Below are 18,932 nucleotides of genomic sequence, written 5' to 3'. Positions count from 1 at the left end.
ACATGATAAAGTATGCTCAAGCCCCTGGCCCCCACCAGCAGGGGAGAAGCTTCAAGAGTGGTGAACAGTACTGCAGGTGTCTCTCTCTTGATTTCCCCCTTTCCTCTCAATTTCTCTGTCTCTACCAAAAGGGAGGGAAAAAAGAAGTGGGGATAGGGAAGTAACCAACAGGAGCAGAGGATTCATCATGAAGGCACCAAGCCCATGCAATAATCCTAATGGCAGAAAAAAAAAAAAGTTCTCAACACAGACTTCTGCCCTATGGGCTTCTGGACAGTGACATGCCAGCCTCGTAGCACTAACATGCTCTTTGTGCCTCCATTCCATCTCTTCCTGTCTGATTGAGGCCTCCCTCCAAGCCAAGGATTGCACCCCTCCCTACTGTCCATGGGGAGTCTCTGAACCCACGGGCAAGGGTTCTGTGCTCTGCAGGAAAAGATTCCCAACTGACACAAAGTCACACCGCTAGGGAAGGCACACTGCTTATGTGCCTTAGCCTGTTGGGTTCTTTGCAGAAGCTGAGATGTACTTCTAGGGAGACAGAGAGCTGAGGCTCAGACACAGAAAGGGTTAGAGAAAGAGAACCAATGAAATAGAGGCACACAGGAAGAGCCCGGCTGGACAGTTTGAACAAGGACAGGGGAAGAATCCTGATGGGTTAAGATGGGCAGGGCGGGGGGGGGGGGTAGATATTGTCTTTCAGAAAATGCCAGTCCTGTAGTGACAAATACTGGTCTCACCCCCTCCCTGTGGCCACATGCCCTCAGCTCCTGGTTCCTTGGTGAAGATTTTTGTGGTCTCCCAGCCATCACACCAAAAATGCACAAGAATATCCAGACACAGCTAGACTGGCTGCAGACAGCCTGTGCATTTATGGAGGGCTGGAGAGTGCAGGGGATGATGGGAAAGGAGCAGGTGACACTGACTAGCCTCCCTCTATAAGACAGAGAGGGGGAGCTGGGCATTCTTCTCTCTCCAGCTGTTCCTAGGCCTCTGGGATTCAGCATGGCCTTGAGAGAGGGCAGAAACAGCTATAAGATGATTTCCTTCAGTTTCTCATGTCTCTGTCTGGACTCTTATCTCCTAGTCTCTGAAAGAGACTGTTTGGAGGTCACCCCAATAATTACTCCTCCCTTCCCTCTCGGGATTCTGACCTTTGTTTTTACTCCCAGAGTGACAGGACACAGACAATCAGAGAAACAACAGGAAAAGGAAGGAAGGAAGGAAGGAAGGAAGGAAGGAAGGAAGGAAGGAAAGAAGGAAGGAAGGAAGGAAGGAAAACTTTACAATTGGATTTCTTGTCTTTGTTTGTTTGTTTTCCCCCAGGAGCTCTGCTCAGCTCTGGCTAAATGAGTTACTGGGAACTGAACCTGGAAATCCAGAGCCTCAGGCATGAAATTCATTTGCATAACCATTGTACTGTCTCCCCAGTTCTTGTCTTTTTTTTTTTTTAACTTCCACTTATTTATTTACTCTCCTTTCCTGTGATAGTGGGTGAGAGACAAGGTGGGGGCAGAGACAGAGAGACACCTGCAGCAATGCTCCTTTGCTTGGGAAGCTTCCACTGCAGGTGTAGACCAGGGGCTTGAACCTGGTATTCAGACATGGTAACATGTGGGCTCTACTGGGTGTATCCCTCCCCAGATGCCTGACCCCATGGTTTTCTTTTCTTTCTTTCTTTCTTTCTTTCTTTCTTTCTTTCTTTCTTTCTTTCTTTCTTCTTCTTCTTTTTTTTTTTTTTTCTAGAACACTGCTCAGCTCTGGCGTGCTGAGGAGTGAACCTGAGACCTTTGAGCTTCAGCCATGAAAGTAATTTTCAGAACAATTTTACTCTCTCCCCAGCCCAGCTTTCTTGTTTTATTTTATTTTTTAACATAATTAAAAATTTAACTACTTATTGGATAGAAATAGTCAGAAATTGAGAGGGTAGGGGAGATAGAGAGGGAGAAAGACAGAGAGACACCTACAACACTGCTTCACCACTTGCAAAGCTTTCCCCCTGTAGGTGGGGACCAGGGGCTTGAACCTGGGTCCTTGCACACTGTAACATGTGCGCTCAACCAGGTGTACCACCACCTGGCCCCTTGGCTTTCTTATTTTAGTGCTGAAGATGCCAGTGAACCTGTTCCCTGGCTCCCTATCCTTGCCCCCCACAAGACCCCTTGTGACTGTCTCAGCATGAAATGATTTCTGCAGATATCCCTGGGCAAGGGACTTACTTCCCTAAAGCAGTGGATGCCAGAGCCTGAGTGGCAGCCATAGTGCCAGCCTTTGGTGTGGATGTGTGGCAGCCTCACCCCTACCTCATGAAGTGTCAGTCCATCTGAAAGTGCAGGCGAGCAGGGTGTGGTGTGACCCAGGGAGGATTGAGAGTGATGGCCTCCTCTCCTAGCCTCCATCCCTCTCACAGTCCCCCCCCCTCCCTTCACGCCCACACGCTATCTTCGTTCACTGCTGTGTTTTGCCCCCGGTAGAAACATTTTGGCAGAGACACATCTTCGGAGTTCAAGCTGTTCAGCTCTACACTTGGGAAGGATCTGATGTTTAAGGACTCGGCTCAGGGGTTTCTGCAGGTCCCTTCCAAGATGGACACCTGGCTCTACCTGGGCTATGAGCATTCCACTGCTGTACGGAACCTGAGGGAAGAAACACGTAAGTGCTGGGGAGGGAAGGGGGTCATGTGGCTTGCAGAGCCTGGAGGCCCATTTGGGACCCAGACCAGTGAGAGTCTTTCCAGACAAAGAACAACCACCCCTTTCTTTCCTCCTTACCTCTTTTTCCTTCCTTCCTTCCTTCCTTCCTTCCTTCCTTCCTTCCTTCCTTCCTTCCTTCCTTTTCCTGTTGTTTCTCTGATTGTCTGTGTCCTGTCACTCTGGGAGTAAAAACAAAGGTCAGAATCCCGAGAGGGAAGGGAGGAGTAATTATTGGGGTGACCTCCAAACAGTCTCTTTCAGAGACTAGGAGATAAGAGTCCAGACAGAGACATGAGAAACTGAAGGAAATCATCTTATAGCTGTTTCTGCCCTCTCTCAAGGCCATGCTGAATCCCAGAAGCCTAGGAACAGCTGGAGAGAGAAGAATGCCCAGCTCCCCCTCTCTGTCTTATAGAGGGAGGCTAGTCAGTGTCACCTGCTCCTTTCCCATCACCCCCTGCACTCTCCAGCCCTCCATAAATGCACAGGCTGTCTGCAGCCAGTCTAACTGTGTCTGGATATTCTTGTGCATTTTTGGTGTGATGGCTGGGAGACCACAAAAATCTTTGTTCACCAAGGAACCAGGAGCTGAGGGCATGTGGCCACAGGGAGGGGACCTGAGACCAGTATCCATCACTTTGATGGGACAGATAAGAATTTAGGGGAGACAGAGAGAGACCTGCAATACTTGATTCACAGCTTGTGAAGCTCCCCTCTGCAGTGAGGAGTGGGGCCTTAAACCCGGGTCCTTGCACATGGTTAACAAGTTTAACCAGGTGAACCACCACCTGACCCCATGAACATAGCAACTTCTGTCCTCACGAGGTGCACCTAGATGTCACCAAGGGGCTTAAAGGCAATTCATGTCTCAAATGATTTAGGGAGCTGGGTAATAGTGCTCTTGGTTGCATGCACATGTTGCCATGCACAAGGACCCAGGTTCAAGGTCCCAGTCCCCACCTATAAGGGGAAAACTTCACAAGTGGTGAAGTAGTACTGCAGGTCTCTCTCTATAAATCTATCTATTTATCTCTCCCTCCCTCTCAATTTCTGTCTCTATGAAAACAAAAGAAAGGAAAATTAAAAAAAAAAAAACAACCATCAGGAGTAGTGGATTTGTTATGCAGGTACTAGGCCTGCAAATAAATAAATGAAATGAAGTGATCTGTACTTGCCCCAGCAGTGTGCTCCTTATATAAGCCAGGGTTGCTCTGGCCACTTTGAGTTGTCATTAGCCTGGCACAAAGCCAGTCTCCTGGGAGAGAGCTGCTGCCAAATGCCACTTGTGCAGCCAGTGTTGTGGGCAGAGTGTGGCACAGTGAAGCTGGAGGTCTGGGCAGGTCCATTTTGTTGCTGGCTGCCATTGGGTCACTGAGTTTTCATTTGCTCATTCGTTCACTGAACAGAATGACAACTGTATTGACAGTCCAGAATAAGGCATGCTGTGGAGAAGAAGGCACGCACGTCCTTTCCCCTGTCCAGGCTTAGGTTGTCCTTCAGAGAATAGTCCAGAAACACAAACAAACTAACAAGAAAAATTATAATGTTTAAGTGCTGTTGAGGGAAGGGAGAGAATAACTTAAAAAATCTAAGGTTACAGAATTCCCCGTGACTGGGAGGAGAGTTGGCTTCTCAGAAGAAATGGCCATCTTTTAAAATATATGTTTAGTTATTTATGAGGGAGAGAAAGCGAGAGAAGGAGGAGGCTAAGAGGAAGAGGAAGAAGAGTAGGAGGAGGATGTGAAAGGGAGAGGGAGAAGGAAAAGGAGGAGGAGAAAGAGAATCAGAGCAGCACTCTGGCACATGAGATGCTGGGGATTGATCTCAGGACTTCGTGCTTTGAAGTCCAGTGTTCTAACCTCCGTGCAACCTCCAAGGCCAGAGTAAATTATTTAAAACTGAATCTAAATGATAAAAAGTCAAAGGGGCCAGATGGTAAGAGTATACATATTACTATGCATGGGGACCCAGGTTTGTTTTTTTTTTAAAGACTTTTTATTTATTTATTTATTTATGAGAAACGGAGGAGGAGGAGAAAGAGCCAGACATTACTCTGGTACATGTGCTGCCAAGGATTGAACTCAGGACCCCATGCTTGAGAGTCGCTGCTTTATCCACTGCGCCACCTCCTGGACGATGGCGACCCAGGTTTAAGTGCCCAGTCCTCACCTGCAGGGATGGGGCAGTGCTGCATGTATTATCTCTTTCTCGCCCCTATTTCTTTTTTCTTTTTAAAAGAATTTATTTATTTATTCATGAGAAAGATAGGAGGAGAGGAAGAATCAGCTGTCACTCTAGTACATGTGCTGCTGGGGATCGAACTCAGGAACTCTCACCCCTATTTCTTGTTGTCTCTGTTAATTAGAAAAGGAAAGGAGAGTCATGGCTACCAGGAGGAGTGGATTTGAGTTCTAGCAGTAATTCTGGTGGCAAAACAAAACAAACAAACAACTCAACCAAGATACTGTTACTGCTTTTGTTTTCCAATACATATTGCTGGCACATCCCAACACCTGCAGGGCTTGTGACCAGCAGGCCACACCTGTTGCATTATCTGAACTCTCCTCTCTCTCTAACGCCCTAGGCCCAGCAGATTCTTTGACAAGTGAATGCAAGAAGGTGAAGTGGTGTGCCATTGGCCACCATGAGAGGACCAAGTGTGACGAGTGGAGTGTCAACAGCGGAGGGAAAATTGAGTGTGAATCAACAGAATCCACCGAAGATTGCATTGCCAAGATTGTGGTATGTGGCCCCTGCCTGGGGGGGTGGAGTGGGGAGCTGCCCCTGCTGTGTTGGCTCACCTGTCCTTAGAGATAAGGGGTGTGCCTTGGTGTGACACAAAGGCCTAGGTCTTAGGAACCTTGATGTCACAGCGGTACAGTGCAGGTCCTCAGGAGTTCCAGCTCCTCAAGCTTGAAGGGCTCCTGGAATTCCCTTTCCTTGTCAGCATGTTGCAGTGTCTCAGGGGAGTGTGCATTAGGGGGTGCTGATATATGTGCCTGAGAGTCCTAGCATGCCATGGCCCAGGTCACAGGGGTCTACACTGATCCTGTCAGCAAGAAAAAGCTGGGCTTTGTCGCTCCTGAGAGTGTTCCATGTTTGCTTTGGGAAATAGCTGAGAAGGTGGGGTGGAGGTGGTCTTTCAGATACTGTGTCTTTGTTTATTGTTTTTGTCACCAGGGTTAGCTGGGGCTCCATGCTAACACTATGAATCCACCACTCCCTGTGGCCTTTCCTCCCTCCCTCTCTCCCTCCCTCCCTCCCTCCCTCCCTCCCTCCCTCCTTTCCTTCCTTCCGTCCTTCCTTCCTTTCTTTCTTTTTTTCCCCCTCCTTCCTTCCTTCCTTCCTTCCTTCCTTCCTTCCTTCCTTCCTTCCTTCCTTTTTTCCTATTTTATTGGAGAGGACAGAGAGAAATGGAGAGGGGAGGGCAATTAGAGGAAGAGAGAGAAAGACACCTGTAGACCTGCTTCACCACTAGTTCATCAAGCATCTTCTCTGCAGGTAGGGATTGGGGGGGCTCAAACCTGAGTCCTTTCGTGTGGTGTGTGTTGATATGTGCGCTTAATCAGTTGTGCCACCATCACTCGGCCCTCACTGTTATGTCTTTGCAGAAAGGAGAAGCTGATGCCATGAGCTTGGATGGAGGCTACATGTATATAGCGGGCAAGTGTGGGCTGGTGCCTGCTGTGGCTGAGAACTACAGTAAGTGGAGGCTCCCTCTCACCCAGGGTTTACCCTCAGGGGCACAGAGAGGAATGGAAGACCACAGGCTGATTCAGGCTACAGCAGCAACTCAGATCTTACTCACTGATCCATCTCCTCCTTCCCAAGTTCTGGGTTTCTCTAGTCTCTACCATCATCTTAAACCATGGAACCTTCCATGTGGCTCTCCAACATGGGGGATGGAGCTTTGCTTTTTGCTACCAGGGTTATCACTTGGGTTTGGCACCTGCATGTCCTCATCCATCTTGGTGGCCATTTTTCTCTCCCCTAGATACAGGGTGAGAGACAGAGAGAGATATAAAGAGAGAGACATAGAGAGGAAGACACCGCAGCATCAGTCCACCAGTCATGGAGCTTTCTCCTATTGCAGGCACTTCTATGTGGTGGGCCAGGCTTTGAATCTGGGTCCTTGTGCGCTGTGATTTGTTTGCTCTAGTGGGTGAGACACCTGCCAGCCTGGGGAATGGAGTTTTGTACTATGAGGTTTCTATTAAAGGGGAAGCCACTGCAGAGGGTAGGAGTCCTCAGCTGGGAGTCCTGGACGGTTCTCTGCTTCTAAACCTACCACTTCTCTGTTGCCCTGGTGTAGGGATTCAGGAATAGCTGACAGGGACCTCTTCTGACCTCAGGACAGAGCAGGGGGCTTGAAATCCACCATCTGTGGCCACTAAGCCAGATGAATGGTCAGAATCCTGAAAACCTGGACTTTTGGGGAATGGGTGGTGCAAAGGTACTAGTTTTGTTCTGAGCTGCAGGGTGAGGAAGGTAATTTCTACCTTGTACGTGAGCACTGCTTGACCTCTCCATTTTCTCTTCTCCAGAAACACAGGGAGCTGCATGTTCGAACACACCAGAAAAAGGTGAGTTGGGGCTGTTAGCTCCATGAGTTCAGGGCAAGTTGACATCAAAAGTGTATTGGGGAAACCAATTTTTAGAAGGCAGGGTGGATGGTGTGTCTCTTCTCCCCTTGCCAAGGCTCACATATAGGAGGTGCTATTGAATCATATACAGCAGGCTTTATCTTCTGAGCATGTACAAAGTGGACCAATGGTGTGTAAGTGTGATTTAGAAAAGAAGAAAAAGCAGGACTAAAGGAAAAAATGGGCAAAAATATAGATAGATGGGTAGATAGATCATTATATAAATAACAGACAAACCATATCTGTGACCTTGGGAGAACCACTGCAGTTTCGAATGAAAGGAATGAGGACACAGAATTCTGGTGGTGGGAACAGTGTGAAATTGTATCTTGTAATTTGTAATTTTGTAAACCAATATTAAATCACTAATAAAAATTGATCAATAAATGAAGTCACATTGAAGTCCTTCAAAAAAAGAAGGAGGAGGAAGAGGAAGAGGGGGAGGGGGAGGAGGAGGAGAAGGAGAAGAACAAGAAAAAGGAGAAGAAGAAGAAAAGGAAGAAGAAGAAGAAGAAGAAGAAGAAGAAGAAGAAGAAGGAGAAGAAGAAGAAGAAGAAGGGTTTGTTTTCTTACTGTTTTGTTCTTAAATTCAGATTAACTTCATGGAGTGCCCTGTAGTTCTTCATCAGTTATGGGGAAGACCCCCTCAAAGACAAAAAAAAGTGATTTGGAATAGTTTTGCTTCCACAGGGACATGTGATTACAGACCCAGAGGTATGAACCCCTCCTTTGTGGTGTCTTTCCCATAGGCTATCTTGGTGTGGCAGTAGTTAAGGCATCAGATAAAAGCTTCACCTGGGATACCCTGGAAGGCAAGAAGTCTTGCCACACGGCTGTGGACAGAACTGCCGGCTGGAACATCCCGATGGGTCTTCTCTTCAACAAGATCAAAAACTGTGAATTTGGTGAGTGACTCTTGGGAGGGGCCGGTGCTTAAGGTCAGGCCAAAATGGAGTCCTGGGAAAAGCATGTTGTGGTACAAAACACTATCATCCCAGCACGACAGTATTAATATTTGACTTATATGAATGAGCCTCAGGGAAACATGAAACTGCTTAGTAGTGCTGGGGAATGAAATTGAAGTGATTCTTTTTCTACTGTACACAGTGGCATCATGGAGGCTATGCTGACTTTTCACTCTGGTGACAAAGAAGAGAGAGTAGTTCAGAGCTGTTCTCTGTGGTCATTAGAAACCCAGGATCCTCTTTCTCTGCTCTGCTATCGTGAGCATGAGATCTCCATCTTCTTTTTAAGTGTATGTTTTATTTTTTATGATTGTTTGATTTGATAGGACAGAGAGAAATTGAGAGGGGAAGGAAAGACAGAGAGGGTAAGAGAAAGAGACACCATAGCAGCACTGTTTCACTGCTTGTGAAGCTTCTTTCTCTGAGGTGGGGTCCAGGTCCTTGAACCCAGGTCTTTGTACATGGTAACATGTGCGCTCAACCAGGTGTGAAACCACATGACCCCTCATTTACTTATTTTAAATAGAGAAAGAGAAGCAGAAGAAACCATAGCAGTAAAGCTTTTTTCAACATGGCAGGGGCCAGGCTAGAATCTGGGTCACACACATGGCAAAGCAACAAACGATCCAAGTGAGCTATTTCATCAGCCCAAGGTCTCCATTTTCCTTTTTTTTTTTTTTTTTTGCCACCAGTGTTATCACTGAACACTACAAATTCACCACTCACTCCTGGAAGCTATTTTTTCCTTCTTTTTTTTTTTTGGACAGGACAGAGAGACATTGAGAGAGGAGGGGCAGGTAGAGAAGGAGAGAGAAAAACAGATACCTGTAGACCAGCTTTATCACTCATGAAGTGTCCCCTGCAGGTGAGGAGCAGGGGCTCAAAGCTGGGTCGTTGCTCATGGTAATATATGCACTTAACCAGGTGCACCACTGCCTGGGCTCCCCAAGGTCTCCATTTTCTTTTTAATTTTTTTATTATCTTTATTTATTTATTGGATCGAGACGATCAGAAATCAAGAGGGGAAAGGGACGATAGAGAGGGAGAAAGACAGAAAGACACCAGCAGCACTGCTTCACCACTTGCAAAGCTTTCCCACTGCAGGTGGGGACTGGGGGCTCGAACCCGGATCCTTGCATAGTGTAACATGTGAGCTCAACCAGGTGCACCACCACCTGGCCCCTAAGGCCTCTATTTTCAAGGCCACCCATGATTGTATCATATTCTTGATCCAGATCACCTCAGGAAGTAGAGCATGATGGCAGTTAGAAGTATATTCCACTTGCGTTTGCCTTAGCAAAGGAGCCAGCCAGGAAGGCAAATGCCACTCTCATTAGAAGCTAATCATGGCTGGGCTGCCATTCTCAAGTCCTGCTTCCCACCACGGCTCTCTCTCGGGTCTCTCAATACTGCTACAGCTCTGGGGGAGTCATGAGCTCAATTCCCCAGACCTTTCCTGAGCACAAAACCCATATTTCAGGCCCATTCAATGAATGTTGGGGAGAGAAACATTTGAAAACAGGTGGCACAAGACCTTCAATTTCATTCCCCCCCCTTTTCTTTCAACTTTCATGCCACTTTATTTTTTTCCCTTCCCTTCTCTGGGTATTCCCTTCACTGAGGATTGGCACTTGCACAATTTCAGCTGGAGGACTTTTTTTTCCCTCTAGATAGAATGTGAGAAACAGAGAAGAAGGAGAGAAAGACAGAGAGACAGAGAGAAGGGGAGACACCACAGTACAGCTCCACTGCATGTGAAGTGTTCCCCATGCAAGTGTTCCCATGTGGTGGCTGAGGGCTCGAACCCAGATTCTCACACATGGTAATGTGTGCACTCCATAATCCTGGCCCCTCTCATGTCACTTCTACTCCACCTCTCTCTAGACAAGTGATGGCACTATCAGGGCACCCAGGGAACCCCTCCACCTGGATTGTGATAGTCACCTACAAACCTCTCTTCCAAGCCCTGACTGAGGTTCTCAGGACTCAGGTCCCGAGTTGGCACCAGGTGGCAGAATGACTGAATGTGGCCTTAGTGAAAACACCTGTTCATATTAGGAGCTGACCAGAGCTGATTTCCTCTCGCCCTTCCACACAGATAAGTTTTTCAGCCATGGCTGTGCTCCTGGCTACCGGCGTAACTCCAGCCTCTGTGACCTGTGTATTGGCTCTGCCACTGTGCTTGGCAAGGAATGTGATGCCAGCAACCACGAGAGGTACTATGGCTACACCGGGGCTTTCAGGTGAGTTCTCTGACCATGACACAGCTGCAGTGACCACCCGGTCCTGTAGAAAACCCCTTCCAGAGAGTCACAAAGGAGCTGTTTTTGCTGCTAGCTCACTTGTCCTACAAGGACAAACAGAGCATGAGCCCTGTCTGAAGGAGCACCCTGGCCACTCCAGGTCACTGTCCCCAGGCTTTATTGTCACCAATGACACAGGCTAGCATTCTGGGGCTGATAAGAAGTCCTCAACTGGGGGTCATTTGCCCCCCCCCCCAATCACACACACACACCAGGACCTGTGGCAGTGTCTGGAGGTCTGTTTGTTTATAAAGTGGGGTGGAATTTTCTGTACCCCATAAAGAATTTTGGTCCATACCCCCCAGAGAGGGCAATATGTTAGGGAAAGATGGCCAGAGGATTCTGAACTACAATTCCACAAGGACACAGAGGGAAAAAAGAAGGATTTTCAGAATTAGAAATAGGTGTAGGTGTGACCTAGAAAGGAAGAGAAAACAGGACCATAGAAAAAAATAGGCAAATCTATATGAACATAGATAGATTGTTAAAGAATCAATAGTCAACTCATATCTGTGACTTTGGGAGAACTATGGCAGTTTCCAATGGGGGAAATGGAGACACAGAACTCTGGTGGTGGGAACAGTGTGGAATTATACCTTTGTTATTTTATAATTTTGTAGATCAATATTAAGTCACTAATAAAATTTTAAAAAATAAATAAAGTGGGGTGGAGAGTGCTACTGCCCTCTAATTGAAAGAAAAAGCTAGGCATTCCACATGCTGAAGATAGCTCCCTATAACAAAGAATCATCTGCCCTAGTGGTCCAGGGGGCACAGTGGTGACTAATACTTTGGACACTCAAGCACAAGGTTCTGAGTTTGAGCCTTACTATTGCACATACCAGAGTGATGGTCTCCCTTCCCCCAAGTTCTCTCAGACTGACCAAAAAAATTGTCCTTAAATATTACTTGTGCCAGGGTAAGGGGACCTCACCATGGTTAAAAACAGGAGACTGGCTGGTGCTGCTCCATGCACATCTAGTAAGCCACCAGCCATACTCATCTAGAAATGTATAAAGCTGTATATCATGTCTCCAGCCCCAGCTACAGTGCTATGCTATGGAGTGACTTTTTGTTTGTTTGTTTGCTTTGTTTTTGCCACTAGGGTGATTGCTGGAGCTCATTACCTGTGTGACTCCACCACTCCCAGTGGCCATTATGCATATATGGGTTTCTCTTTCATTTCATTTCATTTCATTTATTTATTCCCTTTTGTTGCCCTTGTTTTTTATTATTGTTGTAGTTATTATTGTTGTTATTGATGTTGTTGTTATTGGCTAGGACAGAGAGAAATGAAGAGAGGAGGGGAAGACAGAGAGGGGGAGAGAAAGACAGACACCTGCAGACCTGCTTCACCACCTGTGAAATGACTCCCCTGCAAATGGGGAGCCGGAAGCTCAAACTGGGATCCTTACACTGGTCCTTGCACTTTGCACCACCTGTGCTTAACCCGCTGCGCTACTGCCCAACTCCCTTTTTTCCTTTTCTTTTCTTTCCTTTCTTTCTTCCTTCCTTCCTTCCTTTCTTTCTTTCTTCCTTCCTTCTTTCCTTCCTTTCTTTCTCTCTCTCTCTCTTCCTTCCTTCCTTCCTTCCTTTCTTTCTTCCTTCCTTCTTTCGCTTTCTTTTCTTTCTTATAGATGGTGAAAGTTAGAGATAAAGGGAGAGGGAGAAAGAGGAGAGACACTGCATCACTACTTCACTGTTTGTGAAGTTTCCCCCATACAGGTGTTCCCCTGGGTCCTCTCACATGGTAATGTGTACGCTCTCCTGGGTGAGCCACCACCTGACCTCCTGATCATTTATCATCATCATCATCATTATCATCATCATCATTAATTTACAAAAATCACTGCTCAGCTCTGGCTTATGGTGGTGCTGGGGACTGAACCTGGGACCTCTGGAGCCTCAGGCTTGAAAGTCATTTGCAGAACCATTATGCTATCTCCCCAGCCCTTGCCTGATTATTTTTAGAGACACCTCTGCTCCCCTTTCTGATTCTAACCCATGCCAGTGAGTCTTTCATGAACCTAATGCTTACACAACAATGGTGGCATTGTAACTGAGCTTCTCAGGAGGGAAGGAGACAACTGAGGCTTACCCCAAATTACCAGCCAGAAGCACCACTTACTGAGCTGGAGGAAGTCCATCCACAGCCCACAGCCCCACTTTCCCACATCCTAGTGCGGCTGAGAAGAAAACCACGTCTCTCTGTTGCATATCTGTGTGTGGTACTGTAGTGTCGATGGAGCAAACTGGAGGCTTCCCTTTCTTTGTTTTTATCACAAGTTGTATATCCACTTGAAGATGCCAGTAGATTAGTAGCTTAGAGGTAGGATGGGATGGGATTCTAGGTTGCTTTTTTATTTTTCTTAGATAGAAACAGAGAGGTAGAGGGGCAGAAAGAGTAAAAGAGATCAAAGCACTGAAGCTTTCTTCATTCTGTTGGGGGTTGGGCTTGAACCTGGGTCTGGCATATGCCAAAGCAGTGCACTGTCCAAGTGAACTATTTCACCTGCCCAAGTCCCCATTGCTCCAGGCAGACGGCCATCCCTGGATCCACAATGTGGCACAGAGTAATAACAGTTGTGTCTCTCTGACCTCTCGCTCCCCTGTCTGGTGTACTGCAGGTGTCTGGTCGAGAAGGGAGACGTGGCCTTTGTGAAATCTACCACAGTCTCACAGAACACCGATGGTATGTGCTCCCGCTGTTTCATTCCTGTGAACCAAGATCTTTCAGGGTCCCTCAGTGCAGGATGCATTTGTAGAAGTGTGATGAACTCTGCCAGGCTCTAGAGCCAGATTCTCGGGCAACTTGTTCTATGGAAATTGCTGTGGGTAGAAAGGAAAGAGTTGAGCTTTCCAGAGGGCCTTGGTTCTCCCTAGGAGCCCTCAGGAAATGCGGGCTAATATGGGCTCAGTTGTCATTACAGTTGACATACAATTTTGTGGATCACCCCCCTCCCTGAAACCGCTTTATAACAATGCCCTACATGTCTTGGCTCTGATCCCTGAGACTCAGAGAGAGGCCACAGATGCAGGCATGAGAACTAAGCTCTTCTAGAATCATTCCCTGCTAGAAGCAATCACGGCCTCTTGGAAAAATCACCAAGTCAGGGGCCAGGGAAGGAAAAGACCAGATGAGTCTGGAGCAGAACTTCACACAGGATCACTGAGAGTGATGAGAGGTGGGCTGGGTGGTGGCACACCCAGTTGAGCACACACATTAACTTCTGGAACACCATCCACACAACAGCTGACTCACTGCCCCCTGGCTGGGTTGGTGCAGATGGGGAGGGGAGACACTGGGGGCTCCTGGAATGTACTGGGCACCACCTGTTAGCCATGATGATGTCTCCTCCTTCCCACATTGCTGTGACCGCAGCGTATGTGTGCTTGCTGGCCATGAGCTTCCCCCATCAGTCTGCTGGTCACATGAACCCAATAAGGGAGCCTTGCTCAAAGCCATCAGCTGTGTCTGACCTGTTCTTTTTGTCCCCAGGCAAGAACTCCGAAAACTGGGCCAAAGACTTGAAGTCAGGGAACTTTGAGCTGTTGTGCAAGGATGGCACCAGGAAGCCCGTTACTGAAGCTGAAAGCTGCTTCCTGGCCCAAGCCCCCAACCACGCTGTGGTCTCAAGGAAAGATAAGGCACCTTGTGTAGCCCAGATGCTGCTAGACCAGCAGGTATAAGTCCCTCCCTCCCTGGGTGGGGCCTCACCCCTTGCTTCCAGGAGGTGAAGGTAGGGGCTTTTGGGGGATTCTTTATGGTAACTCCTTGCAGCCTTCTCATTCTGGAATGGGAGGGTGTGGATCAGGGAATTGGGGTCTCCTGAGCCTGCTTCTGCTTCTACTCTAGTGTTGGCTCACTGGATCTGAGACCCCAGCTGGTGCATGTGTGCTGTCTAATTATTAACCTTCCTGCTCCCCACTGACCTTGCTGCCTGAGTACACAGTTCCTTTATTTAGATATAGACAGGGAAGTAGAGAGAGGGAGGGAGAAAGAGATCAGCCGTAGCACTGAAGCTTCCTTAACTGCTAAAGGGGTTGGACTTGAACCTGGGTCACGCACATGGCAAAACAGCCTGAGTCAGGCATACTCCCCCTACTATGTGAGCTATCTCCTGGCCATATCATTAGGTCCCTCTTTCTTTTTAAGTAAGAGGTTGGGGGGAGTCGGGCAGTGGTGCAGCGAGTTAAACGCACATGGTGTGAAGTGCAAGGACTGGCGTAAGGATCCTGGTTTGAGCCCCTGGATCCCCACCTGCAGAGGGTTTGCTTCACAGGTGGTGAAGCAGGTCTGCAGGTGTCTATCTTTCTCTCCCCCTCTCTGTCTTCCCCTCCTCTCCTGATTTCTCTCTGTCCTATCCAACAACAATGACAGCAATAACAACAACAATAACAACAATGACAATAAACAACAAGGGCAACAAAAGGGGAAAAAATTAAAAAAATCAAATTAAAAAATTAAATAAGAGGTTGGGGAGATAGCCTAGTGGTCACATAAAAGACTTTCATACCTAAGGCTCTGAGGCCCCAGGTTCAATCCCCAGCACCACCATAAGCCAGAGTTGAGGACTGCTCTGTTTAAAAAGAAATAAAAAGTAGTAAAGCAGGGGTCTGGAGATAGCTGACCTGGTCTGTTAGCATGACAAAGACAGTACTGGGGAGGGGAGCTCCGTGGATAGTGAAGCAGGGCTGTGGTGTCTCTCCTCTTTTATGTCTCTCTCATAAAAAAATGGGCCAGGAGACCACTCAGTGGTGTCACCTGTGCTTAAAGCTCTGGAGTTGTTCTCCAGCGCCACATGAAAAGACTTGAAATAGCAACCTCTGTGAGTTCTCTCGTAGTACGTAGTACGGGGAATCTAGTTAGCAATTTGATGACTATTTCCTGTGTGCTCCGTGCAACACTAAACTTTCTGTAGCCAGTTTCACTTAGAATCTTCAGTGTGAGGTGCAGTTGAGGCTTTTGCTCAAGAAAGGATCAAAGACGTAGGCAGACATAGACTTCTGACACCCAGCTGTTCCAATCAGCTATCTAATATCTCCTTTGTCAGTACTCCTCAGACAAGGCATGCTTGCCATCATCCATGTATGATGTCCCCATGGGATCTGGCAAACAAGCAGGGGAGAGAGAGGCCAATGCCGTCAGGACTGGGTGGGTGGGCCCCAGAGCAAGTGGGACTGAGACATACCCTGGAGAAGATGCTGTGGCCTCGAAGAGATCAAGAACCAGTGAAACAGCTCACTTGGGTAGTGTGCTGCTTTGCCATGTGCACAATGCAGGTTTGATCTCAGCCTCTACAGCACTGGAGGAAGCTTTGGTCTCTTTCACTCTCTCTCTGCATCTCTGCTTCTATCTAAAAATAAATATAAATTAGCAAAATAAAGGTAAAAAAAGCAAAAAAAAATTTTTTTTTAAAATAAGAGCATGAGATCAGGGCTGAACTTGGGTGAATGCCAGGTGGCAGGTTTGGAAAGATCCTTAGATGTCACCTTGCAGCTCCCCTTTCTTCCCAGGGCTGATGCCCAGCTCCCAGTCTCCTCTGTCCCACTGGCATGCCCCCCGTTGTCACAGGCTCAGAGTCTTCACACACTCTCTGTTCATCTGACAGGCTGAGTTTGGGAAAGACAAGTCTGACTGCTCGAACAAGTTCTGCTTGTTCCACTCAACGACCAAGGATCTCCTGTTCAGGGATGACACCACCTGTCTGGCCAGACTCCCAGACAAACTGAAGACTGAAACCTACTTGGGAGAGGACTATGTCAAGGCCATCTCTAATATGCAGCACTGCTCCACCTCGGGTGAGTAGGGGCCAGGGCTGGGCTTCTGGGCTCTGGAAATGGAGCTGAGAGCAAGATGCAGTTCCCCTGGCCCTGGGAAGATGACCAGGAGGACAGGATGAAAGGGTGGGGGAAGTGGCTCCAGGTACTGCATTAATGAAATCCCTGGACAAGCAGAGGTCTACTTGGCCACCAGGGAAAGGAAAGGTGTGTGCACACGTGCTCTACACTGAGTTCATAAAATAAAATAAAATAAGCACACACATTATATATATGTTATTAATATTGGTTTAGAAAATTACAAGATAATAGGGGTATAATTCCACATCATTCCCACCACTAGAGTTCTGTGCCTACATTCCCTCCACTGGAAACTGCAATAGTTCTCCCAAGGTCACACATATGGGTTGACTATTATTACTTTAACTATCTTTTTTTTTTTCATTTTTTCTATGGTCCTGCTTTCTTTTCCTTTCTAAGTCACATCTACATCTATCACTACTTCTGATTGTCCTTCCTGTTTTCCTCTTCTCTCTCTGGGTCCTGATGGAATTGGAGTTCAGAGCCCTCTGGTCATCTTCCCCTTAACATTTTTTCCCTCTGGGAGTATGGACCAAAATTCTTTATAGGGTGCAGAAGAGTTCTGGCTTCTATAATTGCTTCTCTGCTGGACATGGGCATTGGCAGGTCAATCCATAATCCATATCCCCAGTCTGATTCTATTTTTCCCTACTAGAAAAAATATTTTTAAGAGAGAGAGAGAGAGAGCATTACAGCACTGTTCTACTGTTCCTGGACCTTCCCCTTGGGTACTTCCATGTGGTGCAATGTGTTCTGCCAGTTGAGACAGCTCCCTATCTGCCTGGCATGTGTGTGGTTTTTAAAATTTTTTTCCCAGAGCACCATTCAGCTCTGGCTTATGGTGGTTCTAGGGAATGAACCTGAGACTTTAGAGTCTCAGGTGTCAAAGTCTTTTGCAGAATCATTATGCTACTTCCTCTGGGTCTTTTGTTTTGTTTGTTATTAATTGATATATCTATATGGGGGTAGGTAGCAAAAGAAAATCAGAACATCACTCTGGCACACACAGTGGGGATCAAACTCAGAATGTCATGCTTGAAAGTCTAGTGCTTTACCCACCACACAACCTCTCATGCTGCCTGATGATCTTTTCAGTTGGTGGGCTTCTCTGAGTCTGGTAAATATAGTTTCTTGGAGCAAAGGTCTCAGGGAAATGTAGTCTTTCCTTCTCTTAGAACTAACTGGTCAGTACTCAGGCATGCAGCTAGCTTTATAAGGTCATGGAATGGGGAAGTTTCTAGGCTTCTTTCAGTCACAGGAACACAGGGCCAGGGCAGGGCAGGGGAGGACAAGATAGTGCCACACACCGTGGAGCATACACATCACTGTACACAAGGACCCAGGTTCAAGCCCTCAGTGCCTTTGGAAAGCTTTGCAAGTGGTGAAGCAGTGCCACAGGTCGGTCTCTCTCTCTCTCTGTGCCACAGGTCTCTCTCTCTGTGTGTGTGTCTCCTTCTCTATCTCCCCATTCTCTCTTGAGTTCTTTCTGTCTCTAGCTAATAAATAAATAAAATACAAAAAAAAGAAGAAGAACAAAGTGGGGAACGATGGAGGGCAAGGAGGTCCTATACCCCCCCTTGGTGGGGGACACTGTGCAGAAAGGTGCAGGATCTGGGCAGACATGCAGGGAAGACCCCCCAGGAGAATGGTCATGAGCAGAGCCCTATGTGGAAAGTCCCTTGCATCAGGTTTCACTACTCATCCACTGAGCAGGAGTCCATTTACCTCTCGAATTTGTCCTACAGAACTTTTGAAGGCCTGCACATTCCACAGATCCTAGAAGCCCAGATGGGGGCCACTGCCAGATGGAGCCAGAAGCTCATGTGACCCAGAAGCTTCCCTCTGGTCCCGTGTACCTAAAGGCTGTGTCTGCCCTCAATGTTTGGGGGTGGCACCTCTGCAGAACATCAAATAAAAGTGATTTGTTAATGTCATCTTGTAGTGGTCTCCTTCTTTCCTAAATATCTGGCCTGGATATTGAAAAAAAAAAAAAGAATTAAAGAGGTAAGTCAGAGGAAGGATCACAAGGCAGGTGTCCATGAATCTGAGATTAACCAGGCTATGTTTTGTAGCTAGATGGAACAGACGAAAAGGGGCAAATGTGTCAGATGACCATGACATTGTCTTTTAATAGTTTAATTTTATTACACACAAGAAAGCTTTTCAAGGGGGTCGGGCAGTAGGCCAGCGGGTTAAGCGCACGTGGCGCAAGGCATAAGGATCCTGGTTTGAGCCCCCGGCTCCCCATCTGCAGCGGAGTCACTTCACAGGTGGTGAAGCAGGTCTGCAGGTGTCTGTCTTTCTCTCCCCCTCTCTCTGTCTTCCCCTCCTCTCTCCATTTCTCTCTGTCCTATCCAACAATTAACGACATCAACAACAATAATAACCACAACAAGGCTACAACAACAAGGGCAACAAAAGGGGGGAAGGCCTCCAGAAGCGGTGGATTTGTAGTGCAGGCACTGA

The 18,932-nt window shown here is 47.3% G+C and overlaps 1 protein-coding gene across 1 annotated transcript in view; it reads left to right on the top strand.

The window, feature by feature from the left end:
* LOC103107318 (serotransferrin-like) overlaps nt 1-18,932 on the top strand; it is a 46,443-nt gene that overhangs the window by 9,086 nt on the left and 18,425 nt on the right. The window contains 9 exon segments of the mRNA XM_060197021.1: nt 2,475-2,652; nt 5,278-5,435; nt 6,305-6,395; nt 7,238-7,276; nt 8,086-8,241; nt 10,400-10,544; nt 13,232-13,296; nt 14,104-14,288; nt 16,217-16,410. Coding sequence (XP_060053004.1) covers nt 2,475-2,652; nt 5,278-5,435; nt 6,305-6,395; nt 7,238-7,276; nt 8,086-8,241; nt 10,400-10,544; nt 13,232-13,296; nt 14,104-14,288; nt 16,217-16,410 — 1,211 coding nt within the window.

The sequence above is a fragment of the Erinaceus europaeus genome, chromosome 1 (assembly GCF_950295315.1).
Source record: "Erinaceus europaeus chromosome 1, mEriEur2.1, whole genome shotgun sequence".
Taxonomy (NCBI): Eukaryota; Metazoa; Chordata; class Mammalia; order Eulipotyphla; family Erinaceidae; genus Erinaceus; species Erinaceus europaeus.
This window is presented reverse-complemented; position numbering and strand designations above follow the sequence as displayed.